The 16,092-nt window shown below is 34.8% G+C and overlaps 1 protein-coding gene across 5 annotated transcripts in view; it reads right to left on the reverse strand.

Moving 5' to 3' along the window:
* SCN2A (sodium voltage-gated channel alpha subunit 2) overlaps positions 1 to 16,092 on the reverse strand; it is a 75,931-nt gene that overhangs the window by 17,322 nt on the left and 42,517 nt on the right. For all 5 annotated transcript variants that reach the window (XM_064661013.1, XM_064661011.1, XM_064661012.1 and 2 more), the window contains 4 exons: positions 14,667 to 14,905; positions 13,626 to 13,799; positions 12,431 to 12,787; positions 10,329 to 10,808 (listed from right to left, as the gene is read on the reverse strand). In XM_064661013.1, the coding sequence (XP_064517083.1) occupies positions 10,329 to 10,808; positions 12,431 to 12,787; positions 13,626 to 13,799; positions 14,667 to 14,905 (1,250 nt within the window). The remainder of the gene's footprint in view (positions 1 to 10,328; positions 10,809 to 12,430; positions 12,788 to 13,625; positions 13,800 to 14,666; positions 14,906 to 16,092) is intronic.

Here is a 16,092-nt window from a genome sequence, read left to right on the forward strand (position 1 = left end):
ATGTGCATTTTCCCTATTGAAAATATTTTTATATTTTCATACAAGGAATTGCTGAAATTATTAGACTACTATTCTGAGCCACACTTGAGAATTTAGAAGGGAAATTTCAGTAAGTTAGGACTGGGTGCCTTCCACACTTTGTAGTGTTTAATTATTCCAATCATGTGGCTGCATTTTAGATGACACCAGATAGCATGTGTTAATACAAATAAATTTCCAACATCATGACCAAACCAACAGCAAGCTCCACAGATGTATTTTCATGTCTCACGTAAATGTTATTCTATCAAGTCAGAAAAAATCTAAATCTAAAAAGTTTCAACATAAACTTTTTGTTATCATTGACATGAAAACACATGTTATGAGTTGTATAGGATAATTTAATTCTCTGTTTCCAAAAGAGCAGCACATTACTTTAAGAGCAGTAGCTGATATTTTGCATTCTCACTTGCCAATGCATTTTCTGAATTTATTGTCCATTTTTAAACTACTTATTACTTTGGTAGAGTACACATAGATGTCCAATCACCATAAAAGGCCAAAAAAAAATCTTTGGAAGACTAAGGTGAAAACAAATGTTTTTAAGACAATACCATCATAAAATAATACTGCACCAATAAATCATACTGATAATATAATTCAAACTTTAAAAGTTATTCTTTTACACCATCACATTATGTTGGCAACAGACAAATATGAGTACTATAATAAGTAAAAGTAGTTTGATCATAGCATTCTATGACTCTTCTAATGTTATCACTATGTGGAGTATAACATCAGTAAAATGGCTGCATTGATAAGTAGCTAATCTTATAAAGGGAATGATGTAAGCAGATTTAGAATAGAGACTACAGAGAATTAATACTAAACAGAGATGGTCCATGGTAACATTAAATATATGTATTTTTGCTGACACTTAAATCTGAAGTTAGAGGCATTATTCCTTTAAAACATCTTTGAGAAAGCTTCAGTTTTTTGTAAAGGAAATGTAAACAATATTAGTCTGTGGATACAGAAAGTAACTTAAGATTTGAATGGAATTCTACATTGCAGCAAATATTCAGTATGTTCTTCAAACAAAAAGAAGATTCATTTCTTCCCCCCCCAATTCTACTGAATCACATTGACAATATATTGTGTTGTGATTTTGACATAGGCTGAACTCTGATTTTTGTGTACTGTGGTGCACTATAGAGCACAATTTAGAGGAAGACCAAACAAATGGAAAAAAGTATTGTAGGATGTATTATGCACTTAATTTCAGTGATATCTGCACACTCATTTTCTCTAAACTTTTTTAAAAATCCCAACTTACATATTAATGTCTCATGTTTGTGCACAAATTTTAGCATCCATGAGGTCAGGTCCAGTGTACAGAGACATGGATGCACACTCTTCTGCAGATTATTATTTATAAATTTCCCACTGTAATATGTTACAATTATAGATAATGCATGGCAGTTTGATCATTGTGGAATACTGCCTCTAAAATTGAGAAACTGGAAAGTATGGAATGTTAAAGCATTTAAACATCAATGGAAGTCAATCATCAGTTTGAGAAAAGGCCAGAAATACCATAAATGCAAGGTACATTCCAAAGAAATGTATATATGGTGTTAAAAATTACCATTTATCAATACAATACACTAAATTATTTTTAAACTGAGCAGTGACTATCTGGTTTTATTATGAAGTGTTTTCTTAAAATGTTGCTTGCATCATTCCAATCTGGACAGCATTTCTAGCAGAATGCTGTAGTAGTAGCAGAGCAAACAAAAATTATGAACTGGCTAAATGATAAGTTTGAAAAACCTACTGTCCATTCTTTTACAAGAAAATGAAAAGTTCAGTAACTCAGATATTATGCAGTTAGTTTAATAAACATACAGGATAATGAATTCCTATTACTGAAACCATGTAAGACTAACAGATAACATGGAAGAATTGAGATATCCACTATAAGGAGAGATCAAAAAGATCAGACAGAAAAGGCAGAAAATTATCAGTAGAACTGTCAATTACCAGGAACATCAAAAAGACATCTTAATTTATGTGGGGCACTACGGATGGTGAGTTGTATCTTATACATCTCTTTTCACTAAAAATCTGGTATGCTTCCTTTACAGAGCTGTAACAATAATCACAGGAGTTAAGCTGAACAGAAAAATTCTAAATTGAATCGACAGCAGCTGATACTTGAAATGCAACAATTAAATGCCTTATCCCATTGAGAATTCAGTTACTCTTCTGTTGATGTAATAGAGCATTTCCTCAGCATGCTGCTCTATTATACCTGAATTTAGCCCCAACCTGAGCAGTATATAAAGAGGGATATTATAAAAATTATTCAATAAATTCAATCTGTAATAATTCAGTATCATTTGGGGAAGAAAAAAATAGACATTTTCAAGAGATATAATTACTTCTTTCATTTTGCTATGTTATGTTTAACGTTGAACTTATTGTATGTCATGCTACACAATATTTATAAAATTCAGTATGCATTACAAACAGCCAGGAAGGTTTTATGATACAAAATCTTAGGATTTTATCAAATCAGTTAAATTCAGTATGCTAGGAAAACCTCTCAGTAGCAATCACGTATTTCCACAGCAAACTTGTGCTCTGGCATAAAGCAAGTGACGCAGGGCCGTTGTACTGAGTTCTATGTATTCAACACAACATCGCCTGGAAATGGACCATGTTATTGCTGATTATGCTTTGTCCATATGCTTTAATACATAGGAAGACTATTTCTACCACTTACTGTGACTTGCCAATGGTCACACATGGAATCCAGCTGGACAGCCAGACTACCCCTAATTGCAGACCCTGATATATTAGGTATTTGACATATCCCGGTTCTTTACCTTAACATATCTGAAAGTTACCTTTGTACCTGGTAAACTGTTCTCTGCTCACTTGCATTATAAAAACTGGATTTAGGCAATGACTATATACTTAACACATATACAGCCTTTAAAAAAAATGAACCTGTAGAAACAAGATAATCACCAAACTCAACTCTTAGCTTTGATCTAACAGTAAATCCCTTTTAAGCTTTTTGTTATACCATGGTTCCAGATTTCAAAAGTACTCAGTCATGCAGATTATAAGAGATTTATCAGGATCAAGCATTAGACACTCTTTGAGAGTTATGATCATTGATTTTTTTCTGAATAGTATGTTAAGGAAATTATTGTCAGAGAAATCTGTTTTTCAAAACCTTAGAATGTAGATACTCCATCTCCTTTACACAGAAGACAGTAAGGGGACAAAAGTACTTACATGTTTCTAAAGCAGCAGAATACTGATTATCATAGAGATTTATATATCTTTTACATCACATGTACCAACAGCCTTGCCAGTCATGCTTTAGTCAGCAATACAGTACAGTATGAGATTCAGGTTTTAGTTTAGCTTTCAAGATAGGAAAGCAGCTTGCCTATCAGAGCAGCATCACAAAAAGCAGCAGCCAAGATTAGGTCAGGAAGTTTTTTACAATATTACTTTCTGAACCTTAACATCTCACAGATTCATACAATTCTGCTTCACTTACAGCCAGGACACTTTTAACTGCTAACATTTCTTTCTTTCTTTGTTTCAAAGATGTTTATCTGAGAGTAGCTGAACAGCTCTTAGCTTAACATTTTTAACAAAGCCTGAAATTTCATGATTGGCCAGGATGCCACTAATAGCTGTTGAAATCATAGCTGTTGAAGGAGCAAAGAGCAGAACAGACACAAGCAGGAAGATGGCATCAAGAGAAACCACCATTTTGGTTTTGCTTTCAATTTCCTTTCCTCCCAAATACCTGTGAAAATGTTAAATAATGGAAATTACATTGCTTTTATTTTCTCATTGCTGTGTGGATGTCAGTATGAAAATGAGATGTTCTGTGATATAAACGGCAATATTATATCCAACTATCCAGTCTTTTTCAGTACAGATATATCACCTATAAAAACAGTGAAGTGGTAAATAGCACTGTGATTCCCCTGGTATAATTAAGTGGAATCTGGATGTCACTCTTTCTAGTTCTTATACAGTCAGGCATACTAAGTCTATCAGTACAAAATACCAGAACACTGTTAATCAAGGTAAAACCATTTTGTGATGATTGTTAGCTGTGAATACTGCAACCCAGGATCCCTAATTATAGCCCACTCTGTAGTGTATTGATATTCAAAATTCTTTCTATCTACTTATTTATGAGCATTTCATAAATGAAAATATTTGCAAAAAAGTTGTATGAACGCAAAAGCATCATAAGTAGCAGTGGAAATATGCTCTAGTGGGAAAAAGCCCTCCCACTGGAAGCTACTTAAAAAGGCTCTTTAATTCACACAAGAAATAGTGAGAGGATATTTCTGGAACAGAGTAAGGGACTTCTGTTTGCAAAGACTAAACAAGCAAACTCCAATTAACTCTAACATTAACAACATAATCCACTGTGAATCACAATATGCCAATACAATGTGACCAATTCACAAACAATACAAAGCCTAAATTCTTCAGAGCATCAAAAGACTTTGAATAATGACTATTTTTAAATCTAAATACATATTATCAGATAAATTATTCTGTAAAAAAAAAAAGAGAAAAAGCTCTGCAATAAGTATATTTTAGTTCCACTGATTTACCAAACTGGAAGCAACGTCATATGGCTGTGGTGTTGTAAATATTATGGCAATGTTTAATAGGTGAGATGTAAATCACACTGAAGCTGGGGACTTTTTGGTCCAAACGCAGTAGCTTATTTACTAGACTGCTGAACTTTATTTTTTACTGATTAGAAAGTTCAAGTTTCTCAGGCCAGACAATTTTAGATGTTCCGGGAGGTAATTAATTTGTGAGCAAAAATTAAAGAGCTATAGTAAGAATAATTTGGGCCAGATCTTACTATTAGTTTTCTCTTTGCACCTCTACACCTGTAAGTGTGGGCGTAAGTAAGAGCAGAACTGATCTCTGAATGTTTGACCAGCCAAATACCAGTTTTGCATGAATCCTTTCAACCAAATTATGGTCACATGCTTTGACTGCAGAAATTAAGTTAATTTCATGCTTAACGGTGCTTCAAGTACTGCATATTAATCTCCAAAATAACTAAATGCTTATACAAGTACTAAAGAAAAGCATTTCTAAAAAAAAAAGTGAAAAATAAAAACATGACTATCATGAGTTTGCAAGTTACCTCCATTATAAGCTAAAATACAACAGTATGAATGTTTTCCAAAACAGCTAGCAGCTTTTCATTATCAACATGACTTACAGATGGACTTATATAAGCTTCTGATGAAAAACGTAGCATAGGTGTTACATATTCTGTCTTCCTTCAGAACAAAAGAAAACCCTTCAAAAATAGAAACCTGAAAACTATATCATAAAGATTGGGAAAGGTACATAGCATGCACTGCAAAATACTTTTAAAATATCATGGACAGTATAGCATCTGTACCACAGAAATGTTGGGGCTGCCGATCTTGCCTGACCATGCTGTGATGCGAGTCCCGTGACTCAGCAGAGAGCAGCTGTGCATGTTGGTACTTATTGCAATGGATGGGGCAGGATCATAGCTGAGGAGCATGCAGGCCAGTCCATACCCGCTAAAAAGTGGTTAAATAGAATATACATAGAGATGTATAACTTGCTTAGGTAACCTGTGTAAAACTGGTGACACGATGCTCTGCCTCGCTAAAAGGCACCAGAGCTGCTCGCTTGACTGATCCAGCTTGGTCCTACTCCTGTGAGAAGTAAGAACGGTAGGAAAGGAAGTTCAGGACCCAGCACCTCTGGTGTTTTGCGCTGAATATTGCTTAAAGTAAAATATAGATTATTAATGTGTCTGCAACAGCATTAGGAGATTCCATTTTTTCAAACCATTTAAAAATATCTTATAATTGGTATAACTTAGCATAATTACTGGCCTAGAAGTTATATTTAGCATACATTAATTATTACCAGCTATTATTATTTTTATTACTATTATTTTAACTAATTATTACACAGTCATACAGGTACTACAAAATTTTCCATATATACCATCCCTGCAGTACTTAAGCATCTAAAATGGCAAAATTATCTTTATGCTTTCTATGCTGGATAGCAGTAATGCAGCTGAGATCCATAGACCTTTACATACAGGACAACAGACTCAGCACAGTTGTCCCACATTTACTAATAGCCCTACTTCCATGGTAAAGTTTTATTTAGTATTTGTTCTCTAATTCCCTTATTACACTGTATTCACTCACTGCCATTCTTATGGACACAGTGTTCTTATAACTAATTTAATCTTAGGTTTCAGGCAATTTTCTATAAAATTCCATGTTAATTCACACCTACTATGCATGTACTACATTGTATGTATTGTTTCTAGAAAGGTGTAATCTAGTTAACATTTCCATTAAAATACTGGAATCTATGTGTGTTACAATAAAGAATGCACGCAACATTAATATACTTAATTAAAACTTGTTAATAAATCACAACTACTTCGTTGAAATTCAGCTTATTGCCCTATACCAGGGTGAATATGTGTATTCTGTGTCTACATAAAAGCCAGGAGAAGCACACACGCACGCTCTGTGTCAGCCTCTGGCTGTCTTGTGCAGTCTCTGGCAGATGAACTCAGAAACAGCAGTATCATATAAGTGGAAAAACATGAGAGGGCAGAAATGTAAGGCACATTATAGCATGGAAAAAAGAAGAAGCCTTAAACAAAAAGCCATTTGTAGCCACTTTTTTTTTAAATTTAAAAATTGTCTTCTTTTGCTACGGATCGTTTTCATGACAAGAGTGTTGGTCCTCTGACCAATAGACATCACTCTATATCAAAAAACATCGTGGATAAGAGTATCTAGTGAAGATTAGGAACTAGGATTAATATTTTAAAAATGTGCTTTTGTGACTCAAATCTACTTGAAATCTAGGCATTTCAATAAGAAATACGATCACAATCTTTGCTTACTGCTCTGTTGCTATTTAAAGTTCCTGAAATTTGTAAACCTTTCTCTTCAATTTTTCACCTTCAGCTTCTGCAAGAGTAAGAAATTTTGGTCCTGAATATGCTCAGACGAGTTTCAGCTTGACCAGTCAAAACTGCTTGGCACTAGCTCATTTCTGACTTAATATGCATTTCTTTGTCTTATCACCTGATCAGTTTGCAGTTCCTGAGGAACAACAGGATTAAGTGCCTCCAAGAATGCAGTGAGGACACTGTTTTCTTCTAAAGATGGTATGTTGAGTAGAAAGCCTTCCTTTTATGGGGGAAGCTTAATGACAGGAACTCATGTCAAATGTGGGATAAACCTCTTTAAAATTTTCCCTATAGGAATTCAATACTTTTTGTCACCCTGTAGAATTACCCAATTAGGGTCCTTCCATTGGAAGAAAGGGATGATTTGGCTATTGAAAACAGTCAGCAGTCATCCCATCCTGTTACACAAAGAAGTAATAGGTGCACCATTGTCATTGTGGTCATACTCAGCCCTGCTAACCAGCAGCACAGAGGTTTGTATGAGGTGTATCCTCCATCTCTTCTACTGACATAATGTTCTTGTGCAGTAAAGAGTTAAAGAGCTACGGCAAAAAGAAGCAAATGGGAGAATATTGGTGATCAGGGAATTCATCTGATTTTGGTCCCTATTTCAAGATATTTTAGCCACTGACTACTGACTGTTAAAAAAAGTATTAATATATTTTGTAGCAGGAAAAGATTTCATTCTTTAAACAGATGCCTTAATCATTAGGCAAGTTCCTTCTTGCTATTACTGTTCAGTGAATCACAATTTATTTTCTGCACGACTGTAGTTTCAGCAAAAGAAATGGAGAGTACTCCACTAGTACAGAACAGTCCTGTGATTACATTTTTAAAAACAGACTTCAGCAACTTATTAATCTAATAATCACTAATGAAAATATTTAAAATTACTTTTCAGTCATTTTAATGACATATAGTATTTAAATTGGTAGAATCCAATTACACTGCCAAATAAATTTTTGCAGAGAAGTTGCCAATTGAAAATTATCAGAGCTATAATCTATAATCTTTAACCTTCAGTTAATACATACATAATTTCATAACTTTTAAAAGTGAACAGGCACAGGAAAAGTTTATGACAATTAAAACATGGTTTGCTACTACCATGAGTAGTGGTAATATCATAATCAGTAAAATCATTAGAATTAATCTGATATGAGTGGGAGGACAAAATAAGCAGCAAAGGGAGAAGAGTTTTCTTGGGTGCATACTTCTAAATGTACTGGAATTTCACAGTCAACATCTCACACTGTGTTTGTGTCAGATTTTCTTTTAATGTCATTCATAGAGTAATATAATCTGAAATATCATTTATAATATATCTGCAGAATAAAAGTATCTTCTTCACACTTTCCAATTTAGGCATTTAAAATGTTTTATAAAAAGTGATAGGTTTAGGTTGACAGCACCCTTGAAACCAATAAAAACACTATACTAACCTTACAGACAAATACAGCTCGATAGATAGATATTTCTTATGCCATCAAGACAGCAATAAATATTTTGTGATGAAGAAATCCAAAGTATTATGTTTCCTAGTACTGAACTTGAACTGAAAACACTTTATTCCCAAACTTGCAGGACATCCTCTGGCTATCACTAGTTGCTAAGCAGGGAAAAGGCTGGACTTGAAAAGACGAACAAACCCAGAAGGACCAGGTCTACACTAAGAAAGTACATGATTCACAAAAAGACAGGAAAATTATCTGTGCCATTACTGTCACATGCATTTGTTACAGATGATTTCACTGATGGGTGGAATTTCACCAGAGCAGCAATAGAATTTGCTGCTCCTTTGGCAGCAATAAGTTTTGAAACAGTTAACAATGGGACAACAGAACAGTGGAAAGACAGAGCGATGCTCTAGATCTATATGGCTTAAAGGTGCCTGAGAAGATTCTTTTTCTTATCTTATGTACAAAGATAGAATAGAATCAACCAAAATTCTACATTCAGTGAAACTTCCTCTTAATTACATAGAAAAATTAGAGGTTAAACTACAATAAACTCGGACTTGTTCTACACCCAAGTCATGGTTTTGAAGAGTAAGATAAATATTAATATAATCAATCAGAAAAAAAATATTTTTAAAAGAACAATAAAGACATTTGAGATTAAAAAAAATAAAATATGACTAAACGTGTAATCATCATCATGGCCAGGCTTCAGGAACGAAGATTAAGGAAGGCTCTGTCCACATTTATTACAGGCACGCTGGTGGCTAATGAGGCCAATATGAGATAGACATAAAACGTGTAATACAGTTTGTACAAAAATGGATCTCAGGGTGAAAATTACTGAATCGTACCCATATTTATACCCTAAGATTCAAGCATGAGAAAATCACTTATGAAAACCTTTATGTTAGTTGTTAACTATCCCACAGCATGCAATACTGCTTAAAAATACCCATACTGATGCCAAATGATCTAGCATTGGTACTAAGCATAGCATAAACTTACTCCATTGAGATGGTGTGCCTCCATCACTTTCAGTTGTGCAGGACAGACCACTGGGTTAAACATGATAATAATGCTTTGGCATCCACTGTAACTCTTTAAGTGTTAGCTTGGATTTATTCACTTGGCATCACATTGTGCCAGAAAGAGGTACATTTTATTACAGCCAGAGTAGGTAGATTCAGTAGATGCAAATATCTTAAAGCTTTGAAAATAAGAATGGGTAGTCATGTGAAAGGATCTTATACTGAGGTATAAAGCTTTTTTTACCAGAAGGCCATTACTTCACTTCTTCAGTGGTTCTGTTACTATCAGAAGGATTATTAGTGATTTATATGAAATTGTTTAGATGCTGGTCCAGTATTCAAATGTACCTATCTACGATGTATGTAGATGTATTCCAACAATATCAGTAAGGTTAAAAACATCAGAATGAACTGCTGAGTTGACAGGAGGCACTCCAGAAAGCAGATAAAGGAATAAATAAACTGCACTGAAAAATAAGCATGGAGAAACACACCAGCCACACATACTTTGTATGACTTCTGGTATTCAGCGCTAGTAATTGATTCTTTTGCTTGTTAAAGATTTAACTAAATAAACATTTTCTAAAATATTGTCTTATGCATCTTGATTATTACTGTAAATGCAATATTGTACCACCATCTCACTCAAAACTTGCAACCTTACATCAATTCATTTTAAATAACATTACAAGTTTGTCTATGCTGTTATAAAGGAATTAAAGAGAGATTTCAATTCAACACTAGTAACCTTCGGAAAAAAAGAAAAGCATCATAGTATTTTAAATCTAGAAACAGTCTTACCTCTTTGCTTTCTTCCAGGTCCGACTCACTGCTGAACTCCTCTGTATTTAAATTTTCAAAATCTGATTCCCCGACAGCAATTGGCACTGTCACAGTGAGGCTTGGGTTGTTTATGAATGACATGTAATCACTTTCATCAACAACATATTTTTCCACGCTGCTGCCTATGCCACTGGTAGTTCCATTCCCTTCTTTAAGATAGGCCAGGTTTTTACCTATGTCTACTATTGTATGGTTGGAAATACAGCTGTCTTTTTTATTGTTTAGGTCTTCAAGAGGTTTGATTTCATCTAAAACTTTCTGTTTTCTAACAAAGGCTTTTTGGATGAATTCACGCACTTTTCTCTTCACATAATCTATGCCTTTCTGAATCCTTGCCACAGCAATCTGGAGATTGTTCATTTCGTTATCATCATCTGTAGCAGCAAGGTTGTCTGAACTAAATGAGCTCAGCAGCAAGGCCAAAAAGAGGTTGAGTACCTAAAAGACAATAAGGTAAAATATATTGGATCTCTTATTTTTATGTCATAAAAGCAATTCCATTATGAGTTGTGCAGTATGACATAAATTTTATTTCACAGATAGTACTTTATTTCAACCCACTGTTCTGCTATTCTTTCCAGTCCATAATCCTTGTTCCTCACATTTTATTATCTGGCCAAAAACATTTTAAGCTGGTTTAACTTCACTAATATAAGTGAAAATCAGAGCTGTTCTCTGACTTTCTCCTTCACACTGGTAGTGTAGATCTGCTCCTCAAAAAGAAGAATGACACAAGGAGGCAAGATACAACATAATATAGTAATTTATGCAAGCTACATCCACCGTAGTGTTCGTGGGCCAGGACAATGCAGGCAGACACCAGTCTTTTACTGTTCAACAGACCATAGTTTCAGTGTCTCTAATTCAGAATACAATAAACCTATATTTGGCAAGAATGTATGAGTATATTTTGGTCTTGAGCAAGAAAACTTGCTATGTGATAAAGGGTCCACAGGTGAGATACACCTCAATTTCAGGAAACTATTTCAGAATTACTTGCATGACATTCTACAAACATACAAGAGAAATTTGGATTGCATGCAATTATGACAGACCATGCAAAACCGATTAAAAATCAGTTAACCTAAATTATATTTGTCAATTCTTCTTGTTCAAACTTGAAGAATATTTTAGAAGGTATATCACAGGAGTTTCACATTAGTCTGGTAAGAGTTGATATTTATGCCCGTGGATAAGGATATTTATAAAATTTTTGGATTACAGCAAAGAGAGAAGGGGATGCTAGCACTCAACAAGTAAGAACTACAATTAAGTATAATCGTGGTAAATCAGGTAAAATAATTGAAAATTAATGTGACATTTAATTCTGAAGTACTAGCAGTACAGGAAATTATTGTTTAGAAAAAATGAAAAGTGTATATATATACAGAAGATGTGAAAACTTGCAAGGTGGAAGCACTATAGAAAAGGGCATAAAGGCTGCAACAGGAAAGCAATGCTGGTACAGAAATTTCATGTCATTTGGGGATGTACTACAAGGAATGTTGGGTGTAAGAAGTGGAAATATAATTATTCCACATTATTAGTACTTAGGTCTCTATTCAGAATGTTGTTCAGGAGGAATTCAGAGATCAGTAGCAAAAGGGATAAATAGTTTACAAATCATCATCTATGAGAAAAAATTGAAGAGCTAGGCTTGGTTTGTTTCAGAAAGAAAAGACTGAAAGTGGAAACAGTAAGCTTTTAATATTATAAATGTTGTCATGAAGACTAACAGTTTCCACTATTGTGACCAGTTAGTTTAATTGGCTGTAAAAGGTAATTTAAGTCAGATGTTTTTTTAAAAGGCATTTTTAACTCTAAGCATAATTCAACACTGATCTTGCTAAAAAGGTTATAAACTTACTGAGATTTAAAAGAAAACGCAGACAAATATTTTTCATAAATGATCAAGGTGTATTTGAACCTGGTTTAGAGAAAAGGCAAATGAACTACATGATCTCCTGAAGCCCTCCTCCGGTCTTCTTCTCTGATTTCTAAATCATAAAAAATAGGAAGTACGTTCTAAGAGTTCTAAAAAATCCCCACTGATTACATACCACTAGGTTTCCAATCACCATGACCATCATGAAGACTGTAAGGCACATGGTTTGGCCAGCAACCTCCATGCAGTCCCACATCGTTTCTATCCATTCTCCACACAGCACTCGGAATACAATCAGGAAAGAGTGGAAGAAGTCATGCATGTGCCAGCGTGGCAGTTCACAGTCACTGGAGATCTTGCAGACACATTCCTTGTAGCTTTTCCCAAAGAGCTGCATCCCAACCACAGCGAAAATGAACACAATGATGGCCAGCACCAGGGTCAGATTGCCCAGAGCCCCCACTGAGTTGCCAATAATCTTAATCAGCATATTTAGAGTTGGCCAAGATTTTGCCAATTTGAAAACTCGAAGCTGCAAAACAGAAGAATGGTATACAGTTATTCATGCTGCTAATTGTAATGAACTTACTGCTATACATTTCATATTTCAGTTACCCTGTGTCTAAAGCACCTTTAGAAATTTTAGTTACAAAATTTCTGTTTCCAATTCTTTGTACAAGACAATACATCAGGTCTTAAGCCCTGATTTAAATGATAACAAATCAAAAATACTGTCTTCTATGCTTATTTCAATTACATTGCAATTATCACAGTTATCTCTCCAATTCAGACTTTGCCTCTTTTGGTGATCTTAGATATTTACAAAAAAGTTGTACTTGTTAGACAAGGTGGACAAAATAGTCTTTCTCCTTTAGTTAACTCTAAGAGAATATTACTAAAATAAATGAGCACATATGAAATGTGATCAGTGGAATAGGATCATAAGTTTATAGACACTTCCAGATCACTTTCATATTAAGTGGCAGTGAGATGGAAGAAACGGTTTTCCTAGAAAGAGAAATAAGCTGGAGTTGTTAATGTCAGACATACAAGTTACTCACAAATATCTTTAACAATATATTTTCTGTCATTTAAAATAAATGTACTGTGTCTTAAAAAATTTGTCCTACAACATAGAGGAGAAAAAAAAGGAAAGTATATTAAAGTACAACTTAAACCAGACAAAAATGAAATTATGGGAAAGTTACAGCAAGTGTTCAGACAAGAGGAGAATACTAAAATGAATTTAAAACTAAATATTATGTCACAAGATGAGATACAAATAAAATACATACATGCAAATTTAAAACCAGAATTCTGCTACTGCAAGAGAAGTCAATCCAGACAGATATTTTATTTAGTATACTTACCAATCGGAATGATCGAAGGACAGATAATCCTTCCACATTTGCAAGGCCAAGTTCCATTAAACTAAGACTCACAATAAAACCATCAAAAATATTCCAGCCCTCTTGGAAATAATAATAAGGATCCATGGCAATTATCTTGAGAAACATTTCTGCTGTGAAAATTCCAGTAAACACCTGCAAAGAAAATACAGTTTCTTACTCCAATTTAATGAGACAATATTTAAAAAGTAAAACTACTGGTATCAACTTTTGGTAAGTTATATTTTCAGCGAGCAATTCATGATAAATCTGAATAGTTTCTTTATATGGCCATACATTGGGGTTAGGAATAAAATTCAAGATTTGAAGCTCACATATGCATCACAATGGTTGGTTTCCAGAAAAAAAGAGGTACATGGGAAAATGAGGGTTTTATCTAGCCTGCTAACATGCATGTGTGCCAATACAGAGAATCTCTTAAGATTTTAATGCCCTGTAGATGTCATGTTTGCATGTAGGCCATCTTTTTGCTTCTAGTGATAAAGATAAGTTTATGATAGGGACAATTATTTCATTAAGAAAAAAAATTACACTGAAAGTTGATAACTGTTCTTCTTCAGATAACCTGTGGAAGGCACTGTCATTCCATTTCTCCAGTTCCTGCAGAGTTGCAGTAAATCTGCCATGCTTACTGGGTCTTTCTCCCCTACAATTCCCTGAACACCCAGAACCTCAGGAGGTGCTAGTGAGGAGCAGAATAACTGTGGGAAAGGAACTAACATTTCTTATGACTTGTAACTATCCATCCAAGAAGAAAACAAAAATTTCTTTAACCAGCTTCAATGACAGAAGCTGAAGGTTTTAAAAGTCAGTAAATCTTACTATCTTTTGTTCTGTAAAGCAAGAGTTGCGAAATCCAAAAATGTCAACAGCTTAAATGTAAATTAAATTCAACCATCCCAAGCCTTCAAATATCTGGTCAACATTTTCTTCTGTGCATAGGTCACAGAAGAATTAAATAAAAATGCATTTCACATACATGGCACATGATGAAAGACTTACAAGGTTTCCTACTGAAAGCACACCGCTAAACTGTTCTGTCATTGGATAGTGCTCCATGGCCATGAACAGGGTGTTTAGGACGATGCAGATAGTAATGGCCAGATCAACAAATGGATCCATCACAATCAAATTTACAATATGTTTGACTTTCAGCCAGGGAGTACAGCAGTCCCAAATCAAGCAAGTGTTAGCAAATTTATACCAGCACGGTGGGCATTTCTGTCTGGATTCTTCCAGTTCTAGAGAGAAAAATGAAAATAACATTTTAAATATGTTTCTCCATTCCAGCATCACCTGGGTATTTCCTTGAAGCTTAAATGCTGTTTTCCAAGGTACTGTTGATCAATTGTGTTGATATTTTGAAACTAAGACTGCAATCAGTCAAAAGAAACTACAACTTCTTTTGTAATTTGTAAAAAATGGAAAAAAGTATACTAAAGATTCAATAGATAAAAGAACTATTCACAAGCTACATAAGATGCAAAAGAGAAATTTGTCTCAGAAATCTGTCATACAGGCTGGGTGATGAGGGGATTGAGAGCAGCCTAGTGGAGAAAGACTTGGGGGTATTGGTGGATGAAAAATTAAACATGATCCAACAATGTTGGTCTTAGTTCAGAAAGCCAATCTCTTCATAGGCAGCCCCAAAAGAAGTGTGATCAGCATAAGAAAGATGGGGACCTCTTACAGCTAGTTCAAAGGAGGCCACAAAGATGATCAGGGGCTGGAGCAACTCTCCTATGAGGACAGGCTGACAGAGCTGGGGTTGTTTATCCTAGAGAAGAGAAGACTCCAAGGGGACCTTTTAGTGCAGCCTTCCAATACTTAAAGAAGGCCTGCAGGCGAGATGGCCTGGTACTCTTTATCATGGAGTGGAGTGATAGGATGAGGGTTAAGAGCTTTGAACAGAAAGAGGGTAGATTTAGATTAGATATTAGGAAAAAATTCTTTACTGTGATAGTGAGGCACTGGTACAGGTTGCCCAGAGAAGTTGTGGATGCCCTCTCCCTGGAAGTGTCCAAGGCCAGGTTGGATGGGACTTTGAGCAACCTGGTCCAGTAAAAGGTATTCCTGCCATGGCAGGGGTTTGGAACCAGGTGATCTTTAATGTCTCTTCCAACAAATTTTTTTAAAGTTTCCTCACGAAAGATAAATATTTAGAGCAAACCTGAAGTCAGATAACTATTTAAACAGGATTATGGTCCACATGTCCACATCTGCTCATTATTACCTTCCAATCTGCTATTTTGAACACAGAAATTCAAGCCTCAAAGTAATGTTTTGTCCTTTCTTACAAATAGTTGTTTAATTCTCTGATTCAGGTTCATTGCATTTAGTCTTACAGAAAGAAGAATGTGATCCTTCCTTTGTGAAACAGTATGTCTATTGAATTGGCAGAAGGGGATTGTTCTACTGCAAGAAGCAT

This window comes from Pseudopipra pipra, chromosome 7, assembly GCF_036250125.1.
Source record: "Pseudopipra pipra isolate bDixPip1 chromosome 7, bDixPip1.hap1, whole genome shotgun sequence".
NCBI classification, from domain to species: Eukaryota; Metazoa; Chordata; class Aves; order Passeriformes; family Pipridae; genus Pseudopipra; species Pseudopipra pipra.